The sequence below is a fragment of the Rissa tridactyla genome, chromosome 1, assembly GCF_028500815.1.
Source record: "Rissa tridactyla isolate bRisTri1 chromosome 1, bRisTri1.patW.cur.20221130, whole genome shotgun sequence".
NCBI classification, from domain to species: domain Eukaryota; kingdom Metazoa; phylum Chordata; class Aves; order Charadriiformes; family Laridae; genus Rissa; species Rissa tridactyla.
Genome location: NC_071466.1, coordinates 106,522,383 through 106,539,788, shown reverse-complemented (window position 1 = coordinate 106,539,788; position 17,406 = coordinate 106,522,383). Strand labels below are relative to the sequence as shown.

The 17,406-nt window shown below is 45.8% G+C and overlaps 1 protein-coding gene across 5 annotated transcripts in view; it reads right to left on the bottom strand.

Annotated features, from left to right (window-relative positions):
• Positions 1-17,186, bottom strand: part of CYYR1 (cysteine and tyrosine rich 1) — a 64,181-nt gene extending 46,995 nt beyond the window's left edge. Inside the window, exons 1-3 of one of the 5 annotated variants that reach the window (XM_054186768.1) lie at positions 17,052-17,160; positions 15,292-15,354; positions 14,884-14,989 (exon numbers count right to left, since the gene is read on the bottom strand). In XM_054186768.1, coding sequence (XP_054042743.1) covers positions 14,884-14,989; positions 15,292-15,354; positions 17,052-17,142 — 260 coding nt within the window. In that variant the 5' untranslated portion in view covers positions 17,143-17,160. Of the gene's footprint in view, positions 1-14,883; positions 14,990-15,291; positions 15,355-16,860; positions 16,946-17,051 lie in introns of those variants that run through there. The other 4 variants (XM_054186778.1, XM_054186785.1, XM_054186790.1 and 1 more) reach the window with 4 other exon arrangements.
• Between the last annotated feature and the right edge of the window lie 220 nt (positions 17,187-17,406).

Here is a 17,406-nt window from a genome sequence, read left to right as displayed (position 1 = left end):
TTCTTAATGAAGTAGTTACACAATGGTGGCGTCCTGTGGAAGGTCACCGATCTGTCCCTTGAGAGCGCTTCCCTGGCACATGGCATGGAGAAAAGGGCTGGGATCCTGGTCACAGGGACAGACGGCTCTGGGACAAACACCACCTGGGAGGATGGGGCTCCCAGCCTGGGAGAGGCAGCAGCAGGAATTTAGGGCTGAGGATGCTGCAGTGCACTACTTCCTCTGAAGAGATGTCCTGCTTGCAGCTCTGCTCCCTGGGCAGAGGTAATGACAGCTCCCACCCATAGGCTGCAGCCCAACCTTCCTTGGGATGGCTGATCCGTGCCTCCACACACCCCTACAGCAAGAGAAGCACAGCATTGTCCCCCTGGGGAACAGCAGCGATGATACTGTGCCTATGCGAAGAAGAGAAAGCAGAGCTTTTTCCTCTGAACCGTTACGGTCCTGCGGTGGACAGGCTGCACTTTCTAGCCCAATCTGTTTTTCTTTTGGCTCCTGAGTCTGTTTGGAGCTGCTACAGCAGAAGAGCAAACGCCGGGCAAAGGGAGCTCTTCCAAGCGATGTGCTCATGGCTGAGGCTTTTGTGTTGCTGCAGTCGTCATGAGTGCTGTCCATGTCCACCGGCAGGCCAGGCAGGTGGGACAGAGACAAAAACTAAAATCGGCTGGCTATTTTCTGAGGAAGAAGCAGCTAAAAACCACAAGGATAAAACACTTGGCTAAAAAACAGGGGCCAGTTTGAAGTTCAGCCTCAAGCAACTTCTTAAGTAGGTCACAGCACAAAACCCAAAGCTGAACATTTGAATTCACAGGGGGAGAAACCTCCAATCCCCATTTTATAGGACAGGCATTTGGTTTGTGTTGCTCTTGCGAAGGTAATATGAGGATTTTGTTGACCATACCAAGGAAAAAGGTACTTCTCATACCTGAGCATGGCCAGAGGATCACAGGGAATCCTTATGGTGGTGGAGCTGCCACAACACTCTTCTGAATGGGCCAGAGGCAGCCCGAAAGATTTTGTTTGCCAATTTTGAAAGAAAATCTCATAGCTCTTCTCATGCTGGACCATGTTTTCAGCCAGTGCATGTCAGCATCAAGTGACTTGAGGATTTTGCCCAGTTAATTGACAGTTTGTATATCGTGACACAGCGGAGTGATAAAAATACAGCAACAGCTATAGCAGTGCTACTGGTGGTTATGAAGGAGCTGTTAGTTCTGGCAGTTATTAAAACCATTCAATGCGAGTGACAGATAACAGTAATAAATCAGCTGACTTGTTTCACATATCCACACATCCAGTGTTTTTTGTGAGCACAGCAAGTATTCAGCCTGGAAAAACAACGGTATCTCATTACAAAGCCCTATCAGCAACATACATTAAATTACTGACACCTAACGAAGTCAAAGTGAAAACCCTCACTTGAGGTAGCGCCTTCAGATTTAAACAGCGGCCGCTAACTGCTAACTTGCTTTCCAGTTACTGGTCTCACAGAGTAGTAATTACTTTTATGTTAGCTAAAAGCAATTACTTGCATTTTCCATCAATGCAAGGGCTGTATCCCGAAGGGGTGGCCTTGGGAGCCTACTGGGAAGGTGCAAGAGGCCACCTATGCAGCGAGAGCATGTCCTCACCCACCTGCAAGATCTCCATGTCCTCTCCGTCGAGGTCCCAGCCTCTCCTGGGGAGGCCCCTCCAGCCACCCCTTACTCGCCAGGCGAAGGCCAAGCACCAGGCTGGACCAACGCACCCAGAACTGTGCCACTCCTGGAGCACGGCACCATGGGCAGGACAGGGAGGATGAAATGGAGGTATCTACCAGTGATGGGCAGCAGGGTCAGGCACCTGCCAAGAGAGCACACTCAGGGGAGGAGCTCATAGCTACCGACATGCAACCTGCTGTTTTCCTACAATTACTGGAGCACAAATGCCATGAGCAATTCTCCTTTAAACCCCAGTATACAAGGTACAGCAAGAGAGTACCAGGCAGCAGTTTTCCACCTTTGACACAGCCCTGCTCTCCCTCACGCAGTTGGGGCAGCTGGAAGCTCCTCAGAAGGAGTCCTGGTGATTTTCTGGATAAGCCAGCAAGCCTCTCCCCCAGGGAGCAACCTCCCCATCTTTTAAGCAACAAGAACTTCCAAGTAACGCAACTTCTTCACAGAAGAGGTAAGCCAATCTTTAATGAGAGTCTAACCTAGTCATTGCAAGTTCCTGGAGTTATTTGGGATTGGAAGTAGCTCTGTGATGACAACAAATCTCTGCAATGAAAATAAACCAGAATTATACAGAAACTTAACTGATACTAACTCAAAGGTACCTGACTGTACCTGTACCTTACATATTTCAAATGACATGGAGAAAATCTACAGGTGTTATTTTTCTGAACTCCTGAAAATATCTGACGATCTAGTGGGCACTCAGCACAGAGTGGTCATCACAAGAGCCCCCCTGCAGTCTCCCACCACCCACCTGCCTGAGCGGGATTCCCCAGCATGGCTACCCAGCCCTTTACAGGGGATCGTAGGGCTCTTTGTATGCCTACTGGGGCATCCTTCTGGGGAATGACTCACAGACACGCAGAACAAAACCTCCCTTGTTGGAGGCAAAAAAAAAAGGCCATCCCTCCTTTAAACAAGGATGCATGGCTCAAAAACCCAAACAAATTCACTTTGTAACTTGCCAAATGGGAGTGATGTAAACCGGGGCTGTTTCCCTAGCAGTGCACGGGCCAGTTGACACCCAGAGGTGGTTGTCCACACTGGGTAAACAATACTGATCACTGTCTGCTGTGCAGATGCCAGCCTGGAGGTCAGCTTGTAAGCGACTGCAGAGGAATACCGGAGAGAGACCTTCTACCTACCAGCTCGCTGAGGGCTTCAAAATGTTTGATCAGACCAGGTCCAGAATGGAACAAATTCTTACTTCTGTGGCTAATGAGAAAGGACCTTCCCAGGTCATCAAATCCATGCCCTGCTAGCGCAGGCAGCCGAGCCCCAGAGGCCATTCCACGAGCTGATAACGCTTCCTCACGCACCTACTTCAGATGAAAGGATGACTGGGGAGGGGCCTGAGGAGCAAGCAGGAAAAATTTCCTTTCGTGAAGGAGAATATGGAATTTTAATGTAAAATAAATTATGTTACAAGACAGCGACAACGTAAGCTTACCAAACATAGATGTTAAATACCATAGCTCCCCTCCTAGTCTCAACACATTATCTTAATATTATTCGAAACATACAGCAGACATGCCACTATGTTTACAGCACCCCTGTCATATAGCAATTTTGCAAGCATTATTGTCACGCTGACATTTTATTACATTTCTGGAAATATGCTAATTCAACATTAAGTTTTGTTCAACAACCGTGAAGGCTTGGGAACAAAGAGATATTACGCTTTACTTCAGACAATTTTAAATGTTGCTGAAAACAGAGAACGAGGGCCATAACTTTTCATCCATCCCCTGTCCCCTTGAAGCTCTATTCTTTCACTCTCCACTGGAATTTAATATCAAATTATCCCTGCAAGGAGCCACCGGAGGAAAGCAATGCGAGGTAAGCAGATTGGCGCTCCTGTCATCCATTTTCATAATTTCAGTTTATGTAAATAGGCCAGCTATTTCCAAGCCAAACACAGGGTTACTGCCATGGACCGAACAAACAATATTAGCTTTCAGCCATGTAAATATATTAGCTATCATCAGATGCAGCCTCACTGAGGTCTCTGGGGACTAGCACCAGGCAGCATAGCAAGCGGTCGGCACGCTGCAGTGCGGGAAAACTGTGCCCCAGAGCAGAGATGTCGGCAAACAGAAAGGCAGGCAAAAATAACTGTTGACTTAAAAGAATGCAATGCTTGCACATGAGGTGCTCTGACAAAATAGGTTTGTGGGAAGGTTGTTAATTACTTCGAACAGATTAACATCAAGGCTTCCCATTCACAGCTGAGAGCGCTTTTGTGCTGGACGTGGCAGGAAAGGACTCCTCACACGCAAGGCCATTCTCCATCCCAAGAGGTTGTCACGGTTTTCATCTGAACATGCTTACCAATGGCATATTCAATGGCTATATTCAGACATGAAACTTTGGCTCCAAGTAATCAAAATTCTGCCCATAACCCAAATAATTCATCTTTATTTGTGGTAGCTTACACTGCTTTCAGAACTGAGGAGCTGTCACCAGCAGGATGGCAGGCAGGCAATGATGCCCAGATGCTGCTGCCTTGCCTGACAGGATATTGTGAGCACAAGACTGAAACAACTGACAATCGTAAGTGTTTTGAAACCCTTGGAAAATGATATGCTACACAAGTCGAAAGCAAAGATGATTACAAAAAAGCTGTATTCTTCATACAAAATATCACACTAACAAAATTCTTGTTGTTCTTCCAGGAAAACCTCAAAGATTCCAAGAGATGTATTTCAACAAGGTCTTGTACATAATACTATTAGAGTTGCTTTAGTCCCAACAATGAAAAGTTAAGTGTTAAATTTATGCTGGCTGCCTTTTTTCTCTCCTCTTGCATTTCCAAAACAGCAGAAGAGGAGATGCCCAAAAGCTCAGGGACTTGAAGGATTTGATACAAACAAAAGAATTAAGAGCTACAGTCATGTACCATTTAAACATCATCACACTATAAGTGCTACTTATACGTAAGTAATTAATTTTGGGTCTCTCCATTGCTTGCCCGAATTCTGCTCAGCCTGCTGTCAGAATATTTCTGCTTCTCTTTTTCTCCACAGGTCCATTGCAGAGGTGCCGTGACACGGGAATGAGCGTTTGCAGCGCTCCTCCCTCCTCCCCATTCCCCACCCCAGGCAAAGTCACAGGGTCCGTCTGGGCTGTAGCGCTCCCAGCAAGGGGGGCTTGCAGGCTCCACGGCCTATGAGTCTGGAGAACAAGTCTTATGAGGAGCAGCTGAGGGAGCTGGGATTGTTTAGCTTGGAGAAAAGGAAGGTGAGGGGAGACCTTATTGCTCTTTACAACTACCTAAAAGGAGGGTGTAGAGAGGTGGGGGTCAGTCTCTTCTCCCAAGTAACAAGCAACGGGACAAGAGGAAATGGCCTTAAATTATGCCAGGGGAGGTTTAGATTGGACATTAGGGAAAATTTCTACACTGAAAGGGTTATCAAGCATTGGAACAGGCTGCCCAGGGAAGTGGTGGAATCGCCATCCCTGGAGGTATTTAAAAGACAGGTAGACGTGGTGCTGGGAGACATGGTTTAGTGATGGTTTTGTCAGTGTTAGGTTGATGGTTAGACTTGATCTGAAAGGTCCCTTCCAACCCAGGCGATTCTGTGATTCTATGTATACGTATGTATATACATATACACATCACGTAGAAAAGGTAACAGGCAGCAGCTGCAACCCCCTCCCCTCTCCTTGGCAATGTTCCTGTTCTCCCCAGTTTATGTTACCTTACCCGGTGGGCTGCAAACTGCTCCTGGGGGACTCTGTCCTCTGAAGAGCAAGACAGAGGTGACTCCCCCTCCATGGGGCGACATGCCACTCTCCAAGGCTAACTGCTTCCCTCCTGTCCCAAAGGATTATTTCTATTCTGTTTCTTTTACTGAGGAGGAGGAGGGATTGCCAGTGGTGAGGGGAAGGAAGGAAGGGACACTGCTTACATTCAAGCCCTTTCTAACCTGCTGCTGGAAGGAAAAAGTCAAATGCCCAGGCACAACAGGAACAACCAGTAGAGAGTATCAGAGACCAAAACTGCAGTTAATGTGATAGCATAGGCACAGACATTTGGGGCTGCGTTTTATAGACCTAGTTTACTAACACCGGTGCCCTATGGGCTGCTCAGCAGCTGGAAATAGCTACAGGGCAGCAGTACCCTACTTATACCTTCATTAGATCACCTTGACCATGGACTGTATAAAGGGCTGGAGTACAGATAGTTTGCACAGTCCCTTCACGCTTCAATAGCAGTGTAGCAAGTCCACAAGGCACCTAAAAATAAGGTTCACTGCGTTTTGGCTGACGAACAGACATTTCAACAATAGCTGTAGATCCTTAGTACCTCTTGTGCTCGTGACAAACTGTACCGTGGGCCTCAATAAAGAGAGAGAAGCTGGAACATTCAGCATTAAACCAACCCTCCCTTGTGAGCAAAAGGAATAACTCCATTTAATGATAGCAGTAAAAATCTCCTATCTGTATGGATAAGCCAACAGAGGGAGACACGATGATGAAACTTGCCTGTCCAGTTTGTGGTATTAGTGCCACCCCATCCCATACTAAACACTTATGTAAGGAGTAAGTCCCAGGAGAAATATTGTATTTTACAAAAATAATTCATTACAGGAAAAAAAAAAGAGGTTTTTAGGATAGCAGAAGAGATTCTGAAAGTAAACATCACAACTTTTTTCTTTTTTAAAGAGAGAAAAATAATGGAGAAAACTTCATTGAATTTCTAAAGATTACATGAACTGTGGAATTTCTATCTCGATGAGGTTATAAATCTCGGAGGAAGTTGTGGCTGCCCTGTGAATTAATAGTTCATTTCCTTTAATTTTTAATAACTCACTTATATACGCCGAACTTTGTTTCCGTCCCTTAAAGAGACACATTAAGATTAGAATGAGAGTTTATCTTTCTAGGACAATATTGTTCAAATATTGAATTAGTGCTACAGGTTTTATTTGGATTGGCTGCAATTACGCTGTGCGCAGCACCAAACGGCCCTCTTGCACAGCTTTTGACCCAGAATTATCTTTATTAATAACCCTGCTCTGAGTTGGTGTGATCTTACTACAGAGCAACCAGTACAAAATGCAACAGACTAATCCTCTGAGAATCCCACGAGCTCAGTGAAATCCCAGAATTAGGCAATAAAACAGAAATTCTCCAGTTGGGGCTAGAGGAGGCATGTATGCATTGGATGTGCAGGGATTGGATGAGTCAGCTGAGGTGGATTTGTCCTGTGTATCTCCCGACCCTTGAGGAGTGACACACCTAAGCAGCACTTGAACAGGGAGCAAGGGAGCATGAAGTAGCAGTGAACACGGAAGGTACCACAGAGAAAAGAAAAGAAAAGAAAAGAAAAGAAAAGAAAAGAAAAGAAAAGAAAAGAAAAGAAAAGAAAAGAAAAGAAAAGAAAAGAAAAGAAAAGAAAAGAAAAGAAAAGAAAAGAAAAGAAAAGAAAAGAAAAGAAAAGAAAAGAAAAGAAAAGAAAAGAAAAGAAAAGAAAAGAAAAGAAAAGAAAAGAAAAGAAAGAAGAAGAGAAAAGAAGAGAGAAGAGGAAAGAAGAGAGAAGAGGAAAGGAGAATGGGGTTTTTCTTACACTTGGATTCAACAAGGTACTTGAGCTTACAGCTTGTCCCATTAGAGCCAAGTGCATGAAATCCCCACTGAAGTAATTAGCTTATTGATTTCAACATGATGAGGACTCTATCCATTGCATTTACTCACTGCCTTGAAGTTATAAATGCATTTAACTGCTTTGCTGAACTGGTGCCTAGCAGACTACCTGAATTCTCTCACAAGCTTTGGATGTACAGATGTCTGAACAAAGCTACAGATTCTTATTGAATTCAGAGGTGGACCCTTCCCCAACTTGAAAAAGGGAAAGGGGTGTGTGTGTGTATAAAATAACAGACAAAAGGTAAAATTCTTATGAAGAAAGGACAGTATTCTTGTGATCAGTGTAATCCCCAGGCTCAGTCTTTACATCAGTCTTACTAAGTGTTAAGAAAACATTTATCTTTTACATGACCAAACCTTATGGGAAAATCCTACAGGCCTCCAAAACAGACCACTGCAAGTGATAAACACAAAATTATCTTTTTCACCGAAAAATCTTTTCAAAATAAACAGTGCATATAAGCAAGCTAATTTCACTGAATTCCTTATGAATGTTTATTTTTCCCCCTTAAGAGTTTTCTGTAAGCCACGGAGAGCATTACGGTGATTTATACCTTAATGCTTCCATTTTCAGGCCAAATTCTAACACTCTTCTAAATGATGAGAAACAGATGATCCACAGGGATGTCAACAACTCAAGTTTTAGCACAAAACCATGCTAGCCTTTTTTCATATGAACAACTGAACTTGCATGTTTACAAAGGCTTCCAGTTTTCACTAAAAAGAGTATTCCGGTTCTTATGGCTACCTACTAAAATAAAACCCCCTAAACTTCCAAAACCGATCAAACAAACAAAAGCACCCGGTCCAATTAGTCCCAAACATTTCAAAACAGTTAGTCAGACACCCCCCAAAAAAAGAGGTGGGAGACCTGAAGCGGGAGCTAACTTTTGAGAGCTGCAGTTTGGCAAACAAAACCAGTTTTTTTGCATTCTGAGCTGCTTGTCACAACACAGGGTCAGAAATGAAAACACAGAGGGCTAAAGAAGAGGCGCCCTGTGCTGGTGCTGACAAGGGTTTCCTCTGCAGCCGTTGTTAAGAGCAGACACTGCTCTGGTCGTAAATCTGATTACACATTCTCTGCTGAAGGATATGAACTGGGACAATAGGCACGGAACAAAAAACAACGGGAAGTTCAATCGCTTCGCAAAGGTCACATTTCGAATACCAGTTCTCTCTCCAGCAGATCTTACAATGAAAATGTGGTCTTTCTCTAAGCTGCGGCTGATCAACCCCCTGCACAGAGAGAGCTGGATACCTCTCTTGCAGAGGTTTTCCCCGTCTGACGCACGGATAGCATCTTTCCACAGGTACTCCAGATGTTTATGACCAAGGATTAAAAGGCTGAACTGCTGTTCACCTCTTAGAATGAAAGGGAAATGGTTTTAGTCTAATTATCAGAGTCTTGCCCTTGCTGATGACACGTTTACAGCCAGCCCCCAGCACTCAGCACAAGCATCCTCAGGCTCTGCTCCGTGTGCTCATTCAGGGAGACTCACCTGATCAGAAGCCACAACTCAAGCCAAATGGAAAAAAACAATTATTGAACCAGGCTTTTGGGGCACCTCTGGCATCTTATCGGAAGTCACAGAGCCAGAGACATAAAATGGCAACTCCCAGGTAAATTGCGGTTTTACATATTGTCCCACGGTGCTTCAATCATGGCAAATTTTGAACATTATGTTGATGGAGAGGAACACAATTTTATTTTAAGCAGAGTACCATACAACTCTACTGCAGACACAGAATCAACCCCAGCCCATATGCTGCTTCACATATTTACTGTGGGATGCCTGAAAGTGTCTAATTTTAATTATTTGGAATCTACAGCGAATGCCAAGCTTCCTGATTATTATTTTTTTTTATTCACTATGAACTCCAGAGACTACATCTTTATATTCTGAACTCTTAAAATGTTAATTCTGTCCTTTGGTGCACTCCTCCTCCATACCCACCCTCCAACCCATATTCTCATATCAAGTGAATCAGCTTAAGGGACATTCTTCCTTTCATGAACAAAAATGGCATTCTCTGAGGTCAGCTGCTTTTCTCAAAAGTACTACTGGATATAATCAAGTACTTCACATCAAATGCCACACTCAGATACACTACACATGACTTTTTCTTCAGGCTGAAGCATGTACACAATTTTTACACAAAATGTATTCTCTGCCTCTTTTCCTCCCATTCTCTCTGTCTGCCTTCCTTCCTTCCTGGCCACATTGTGCAACCTCTAGACTTAAAACAAAAAACCCACCCAAAAAAATCACCCCCTCCAACATACATTAAGTTCATGTAAATAACACCTGATATTTCAGCGGTCAGAGCAGGCTGTTGCTTCCTCATTATCCCTAGTAAGATTTTTCCACCTACTCTCTTGCAAATCACCATTCAAAACCTGTAATAAGATTACAGTTCTCTAAAGTTTTTAGTTACTTTATCCTCCAGTTACTTTTGAAGTCCTTGGAATCATGTGTTTTACTTTGTTTCGCTTTTCTAAATGAAAGTTGCCTTACAGTAAGTCATTGTGAAGACATTTACCAAGAAACTTCATACACTTTGCAATATAATGTAGCATCACTGCATCTTAGCTTTCTTCTTCTCCTTAAGCCAATATACCAGCTTACTACCCTTAAAGACTTATCCAGGAAAATATGGACCAATCACCAGGGCTGAATATCTTATCAGTGAGTTTTCTTAAATACTGTGGGCTAAATCTGGGTATAAGTCCCATCATTTCCGCTGAATATTCAACTGGCACAGCAGTATTAATTTGAAAGAACAGCTGTACTATTTGTCCTCTTTGCTCCATTATTTACCTGGAATCTGGGATCATTTCACAGCAACTCACAGCCGCTGGCTGTGAAGTGATGTGAAAGAGCAAAGGCAGCATCCAGAAGCACCCCCGACAATATGCAACTATTGACATCGCTGCCCAGAGAGCTCCCCACGGCGCAAAAGTTACCTGTGGGAGATGATAAACACAAGGCACAATGTGGTGGGAACGACTAAACTGGCAATTAGCCCACAGAAAATCCACCTGGATAAGCATGAGGGCCAGACAATCTGGGGCCTCTCAGGAGCAAATACGAAGAGCACTGTCAGAAACACTCAAACATAGACATCTGGGTTCTGCAGAAGAAACCCCTTTTGTACCGACTGCCACCTCTGAGGAGCTCTGGGGTTTGAGGCTGGAGCTGAAGGCAATAACCAGATGTCTCCCAATTCCTCTGAGTGACAGAAGGCAAAATGCTGCCGGTTGGTTAGTTAGGGAGATACTGTTGTGGGCAAACCTGGAGCATCTGTCACGGAAGAAAACATGCTGCAGTCCTTGCAGTCCCTAGCCTGGTAGCAGAAGCAGAGCGAAATTGTTAAAAGGTCAGTCACAAATGATTCAATAGCTTAGAAACTAGCTGAGGAGGAGGAGGGCAGTTTCAGTTTCTTGACACCAAGGGCTGGGGAGATGCTGATGACTCGGAAGGGTGCCTCCACCCTTCTGGTGGGGAGTCGAAACGGTGGGCAGGAGGTACAGTCTCAGCACTCGAACATCCCTGCACCTCTTTCTCCATCCCACAGACACAGCTCCGATATATTGCACAAGTCCAAACAGAAATCTGTAATTCTTCCAAGAAAAAAACATTTTTAGAAGGGCTAACCATGAAGCATTAGATGCTGGGCAAATAAATAGGAGGAAATGCATATGCATCAGAGGAAATAATGACAGGCTGTAGCTATTGAAAAGTAGTAGGAAGGGAAATATATCTGGAACGTTAATGCTGTAACAACTTGCTCTGAAAGGGTATCATGAAGGGGGGCGAGGAGTAGGAAGGATGTGTTACTTTACATTAGAGATGCTCATGGGATTACAGATGACTCAATCACAGACCTTGAATGCTTACAGATTATACCTGTAGTCCAACTAAAGATGGAGTTACTGGAACATCTCTTACAGGCCCTGAAATCCTCATACTAGAGTGAGCCGATAACTCCGCATCTGTTCTTCATATGTGGAAAGAAAAACAGGCTAATCACAGATGCACACAGCCTAGAGGATATTTGCTGAAAACCTCATCTGACTAAAGAAAAAAAATAATTCCCCGGTGTCCTAAAAAGATGATGATTTCTTAAAACAGAAAATTCTAAAACCCTACATGGAATATCTCAATGTTGAATCTCATTTTAATGAGTGAAGAGAGTTAATTCATCACCTAAAAGCTACAAGCAACTTAAGTATCAATGATCATGAACTAGTCACACTGACTCTGTTTTTAAATCAGTATATACATTATTGCCTGGTGTTTATAGTCTGTTTGAGCAATTGCTGGCATATGGGTCTAGAAAGAGAAGAGTGAGAGTCGTGAAACAAAAGAGAGAATTTTTAAAAAAGAACCTACTGCACACCAAAAGGCTTTTCCAAAACCGCAAAAGAAAGTTACGCTTGTGAAAAAAAACATTCCAGAGAAGATACAGTGCAGAAACTTCAGAAAGACATGCAGATTTATAAAGAACAGAGAAAGCAGAGAAATTAGGAACAAACAAATGAAGCACAGGCAACCTCTAAGGAAGCAGAGGAGCCAACACAACACTGAGGGCTACTAATGATGCTTAAGACAGCAAAAATGCACTTCTGAAAGCACCCATGCAGATCGAGTCCATTGTTTGGCGCAGACAGTAGGATCAAAAATGACAACATGGGAAAAGATGGATATATAAAGAACAGTATTACGTGGAATTATAAGGACACCTATTTGTTGGATTAAAAATGGTTCTTTGAAAGATTTCAACACACAGTTAACAGAAAGCAGATAGTCACTAGTGGCCATTTCCAAATTCCAGGGATAGTGTCTTCTTCTAATGCAACTTCATCAGTTTGTCATTTTGTGAGTGAGGCAACATGAAACTTCTGCGGGAAAAGCTTGCACGTAAAAAAAAAGACCAATATAGTGCCAAATAACGAGAAGGTTATTCTTACGGACCATAGTTAAAGTCACAGTAGCATCTTTTGCAATGCAACTAAATGCAAGGTAGTAACCCTAGCAAAGCATAGTTTGCAGGCTTAAAGCAGGAGACATGCTTTGAAGACTGTGACTTAAGGACTCGGAGCTGTAACAAATTGCCAAGTTCATTTATGTCTTCTGTGATCATCACAGATAGCTCCTTCAAAATAGGGACTCAAAGAAAGATACAGGAAAAAAATAATCCTAGCAAGGCTTCTATCAAAACCCCGTGCTCAGCCCTTCTAGCCACACTTCAAGAGGGAAGTGAAAATACTAGAGGGAGCTCAAAGGAAGGCCAAAGAATTGACCCCTGGGCAGGGCAAAACAAAACAAAGCAAATCTTACATGTGAGGCTGACAGAGTTCACCCAGCTCAGTGATAAGGTTGAGAGCTGTCATGATGACTATTTAAGGCCACATTTCAAACTTGCAGATAAAGTTAAGAGCTGACAGTAGGAATTTCAACCTTCGTTTCCCAGCAAAATTTCCCATCAATGTTAGTAAATGAACTATAGAATAGTTTACCAGGACAGATGGTCAACTCATTAACGCCTGAAGTTTTCAAAATGAGATTACCCATGTTTAAAGAAGACACACCCAAAACAGCTTTTAGGGAAAAAAAAATAAATCTACGGCTCAATCAGGCAAAATGTCAGGTCAGAGGAGTATAATGACTCCTGACTGGTCTTTGAGTCTATGAATTGGAGTACTTAACCATGAAAAATTAGAAGAATCAAATGTCTCCGAGACATGTTGTGGCAAACGGCCCTTGTAAGAGCCCCTCCAGTATTCAAAATCATCCAGATACACACGAACCCTTCCCATGTGTCACAGCCACTTGCACTCAGCTCTAATTCAATAGCTGTTTACATTTGTTAAATAAACATATAAAAGACTAGGTGTCAACCTGGCGCTGAAGGCATGGTTTGAACATTTCAGCAGTCACTCTAAAGAATCCCCTGGTCAAACCTTTCCAAAGCAGAGCTCTGACATCAGGCTAGACAAATGCCAGTGATGTTCATGGAGAAGTGGGACACAAAATCCACTTGCTTTGTTCCTCTATGGGAAGGCTTTTTCTTATAATGTAACATCCTATGCTATTGTGTCCATCATTCCTAACCACATGTGAGCTGGAATAAGATATTCAAAAACTGCACCTCCTTCCACGCATGTAAATGGGAAAGCAACTTTGGAATGAGAAAAGAAAAAAAAATATCAAAGCAGACATTCCCTAGGTGAGCGGGGGAAAAAAAATCACTTGTCATTCTCCAACAGTAATCAATCTTAAGTACACGCTTTTTTATTTCCAGAGGAATGAAGGATTCTGGTGCTCTATCATCATTTTATTTACTTTAGCTCAGGAAGTGTCTGATCTGCTTTAAAAACTGTGGATCAATTCTGTATTAAAATACCATCACTCTGCCTACTCCTTCAAAGTGCTATAAAATATGCTGAAGGGAGCACTGGCATGTTCTCCAGGTACCACGGCTAAAACAAAACCTGCAACAGAGGAGCCGTTTTAGAAAAAACAGCTACCACCTTCCCACTCACTCCTCCCCAAGCACTGAGCAGTCCGTATGACATACCTCTTTTTCCTTTGCTGGTTTTAGTCAAGAATACAAACCAAAAATACGCCACAAGCTGCATGCTAAAGGTTAAGAAAATTACTGGCGGGCTTGACGAAACAGAAGGTAAGATGCCCTGTCTTGAAGAACAACATTTTATGTTTTGTTGAAATTTGTCCTTGCACATGAGTGTAATACTTATGGGTTGTCACTTAAATTAAGCCCAGAGCCTAGAGTCAGGTACACTAGCATGCAGGCTTCTCTTCTTCCTCACCAATGCAGAGCTAACAGCTGCACTGGAGCCTGTGTTTTTGATCAACACTTTACTCCTCTATTTTTCTCTAGATAGGAAATATTCATACCCACCTCATTTCACCTGCTGTGGTTTTTTTAAGCACTGTGAAACATGCTATTCATACTGCAGTGTTAAAGGGTCAGAGTACCCTCACTAGAATCTATTCAATAAATTCCACCAAAAGTCAAAACACCACTTGACAAAACCAAACAAGTCAATAAAAAGGAAAAAAAAAAAGAAAAAAGAATCTCAAGTCCAAGTCATTTGAATAGTGGTTTGACTCAGGTATTGTAACAAAGCATTTCAACAAAACCCACAAGATTTCTATTCACAGTTCTTTTCATCTGAAGAGCTTGAAACAAAGTTCTTAACCACCTCTAAAGCTTACGTCCACAAATCATATAATTCTACACAAGCTAAGGACATAACCCTCAATTTTAGCAAGCTTTCTGGTATGCTTCAAAAATATGCGCTACGTGAGACTTTAGAAGAATACTGATGTTTGTTACCAGCAAGCTAAAACCCAAACCAAACCCAACTCAAAAAAACCCAAACCCTGCCACTGTTTATTGTCAAAACACAGTTTCCCACAAACCGATTTTACATCAAGTCCATGAACACAGCACATTGGGTTTTTTTCGAAAGCGCAAATATACTTACGAAAGGACATTCCCAATGTAGGCATAATATGAACAGCAGTAGGGAGTAGTCCCATCACAGCAGTAGGCTTTGCAGTCATTATCACACTGAGCCAGACAATCTTCTGCTGAATAAAAATAACGTTCATGCGGTCAAATGGCAGCAACAACAAAATGCTGTACAGCACAGCTTTAAAGAAAATGCAATCTAACAGTTTTATACAATCACAGGACTTCACTCGAGGCGCGACCTGACCCTGTAATCCAAATGGCAGCCCGTTTCCACTCATTCTGCACTTCAGTAGGAAGTTCAGAGTTAGGTACTTTTGTGTATGGGTATTTTGTATCTGGCCATATCAGCTCCTTCTCATACTTAATCATTTAAAATAAAAAAAAGAGCATTTTGAAACGTCAAGACGCCACAGATCACCTTTTTCCATTCCAGCAAGGAGTGCAGAGGGACACCTGAGGCTGCGCTGCCTGTCTCGCTGAGCTGCAGGAGAGGAGAAGGAAGCCGAATGGGAACTGGCTGCCTCCCCCGGTCTCTGCCCAGCCCCAACCCCAGGGTGTAAATCAGAGCTGCCTCGGGCTCCTTCGTCCCGCGCCAGCTGGCAGCGGCTCTCCTTGCTCTGCTGCTCCAGCCCCGTGGCCACTGCCAGCGTGGCATGGCGGTGCCCAGGAGCGGGGTCAGCAGTGCCCTCTCTGCCCCACCGCCAAGGATGGTCCTGCCCAGCCAGGGCCATAAATGTTTCCAGCAGCGATGCCCTGCCGGGCTGAGGAACAACACAAATTGTGAAACAACAGTATGAGAGCTCTTTACAACTAAGAAACGTGGAAGAACATGCATTCTTTTGTTGCCATGAGAAGCTATTTTAAAGCTATTGGCCTCTCGTCTCTGGGTACTGCCAATGCACTGTAAAAGCATCCTCTTCCTGAATCTCATCCCAGTCTCTCCTTCCCCACTGCCAGGACCTCAGCTACCACTTGGATGAACCCAAAAGGACCCCCTGCCTCACACACCCTTGGTCACCTCTTCGGTCATGCAAACGCACGCTGCCACAGTGGAGACCTGAAAGCGAAGGTGACAAACTACACTTCTGCATTCCCGATAAACCATGGCTCCCCTTCCCCAGGCAGCAGATTGTGCTATGCGGTTCCCGCTCTCCCGTTACTGTCTCTCATCTGTGCTGGCCCAACTTTTGGCGCACCAGGATCCAGGCAACGTTATCTCCTCTCAGCTGCAGCCACGCTCCCCTTCCCGACCCACCTCCCGCTGCAAGTTCCCACCTGGCCCCCAGGCTCCTTTGAACATTGACTGCGTGGGGAACGGCTCATCCATCCCAAAACCTTAACCTTGCTTGTTAGACTAAGTCAGCTCTCTCAACTTGCTCACTCTCTGTCTGCTTGAAAACAAGCAGCGAGCGCGGGGAGGGCCGGAGAGGGCTGTGCGAGGCAGCCCAGGGGCCAACTCACGCATCTGTGCCCCAAACCCGTGCAGTTGCCCCTGTAGGAGAGACCCGCACCTGCACAAAAAAGCAGAACAACCAACCCACCAGTCTGGAGACCCACAAGTGGATCGGGGCAGTCGGAGGGATGGCAATCTCCATAAGGAAAGGGGAGCCCAGCAAACAGCAGGGGCCCTGCAGCGAAGGAGCAGCAATGGGGAAGGACTGCCATGCCCACGCATGGGGCTCCCGGTGCCAAGGCTTTTGCACTGCTGCCCTCGCAGCACTCCCCATGCCAAGGCGTCAGCCTTTCTGCGCCATTACCCATTTTTGGCACCAGCCCTTGTGCCGCCATCTCTGCCCCCAACCCAACCACGGCCACTCCACCGGACGCCGGCCCAGCAGCTGCCCGTGGCTCCCGCTCGCCCACCGCACCCGGCGGTACCGCGGGGTGCCTTCGCCCCTGGCCCGGGGCGCGGAGCCGGGACACCCCCGGCGTCTCTGCCGAGGGAAGGGCGCGGGTTTAACCTCCCCGCAGCCCGGGAGGGACTCACCCTGCCCCGGAGAGAGGTCTGCCGAGACACCCCGCAGAGCTCTGCCAACTCCGGCTGCCAGTTCCATCACCGGCAAGAAGGGGAAGCCCCCGCCCCTGCCTTAAACCGCCGGGCCCCGGCCCCCGCCGCCCTCCCAGCCCCGCTCGCACCCCGCTGCCTGCGGCTTCGCGCCTCCCCGCGGCCCCGCTGACCTGCCAGGAGGAGGAGGAGGAGGAAAGGGGGCAGCAGCACCCCCCACGCCGGCCGCCCCTCGGCCCGGCCGCGCCGCCCCGCTGCCTCCATGCCGGCGGCGGGCGCGGAGCCGCCGACCGCCCCGTCGTGGCGCGGCGCGGCGCGGCGCGGAGGCGGGCCGGGGTGGGGAGGGTGGCGGTGGCGGGCGGCGTCGTCGGGGCCGGGCCGGGCCGAGCCCGCTGCCCCCCGCCGCGGCGGGGCCGCCCCCCACGGGCTGTCCCGGCGGCGCCCTGGGTGGTGGCGGCGGCGGCGGGGCCGCCCCGTCGCGGCCCGGCCCGTCGCGGCCCCTCACGCTTCCCCGCCTCCCGCCGCCTT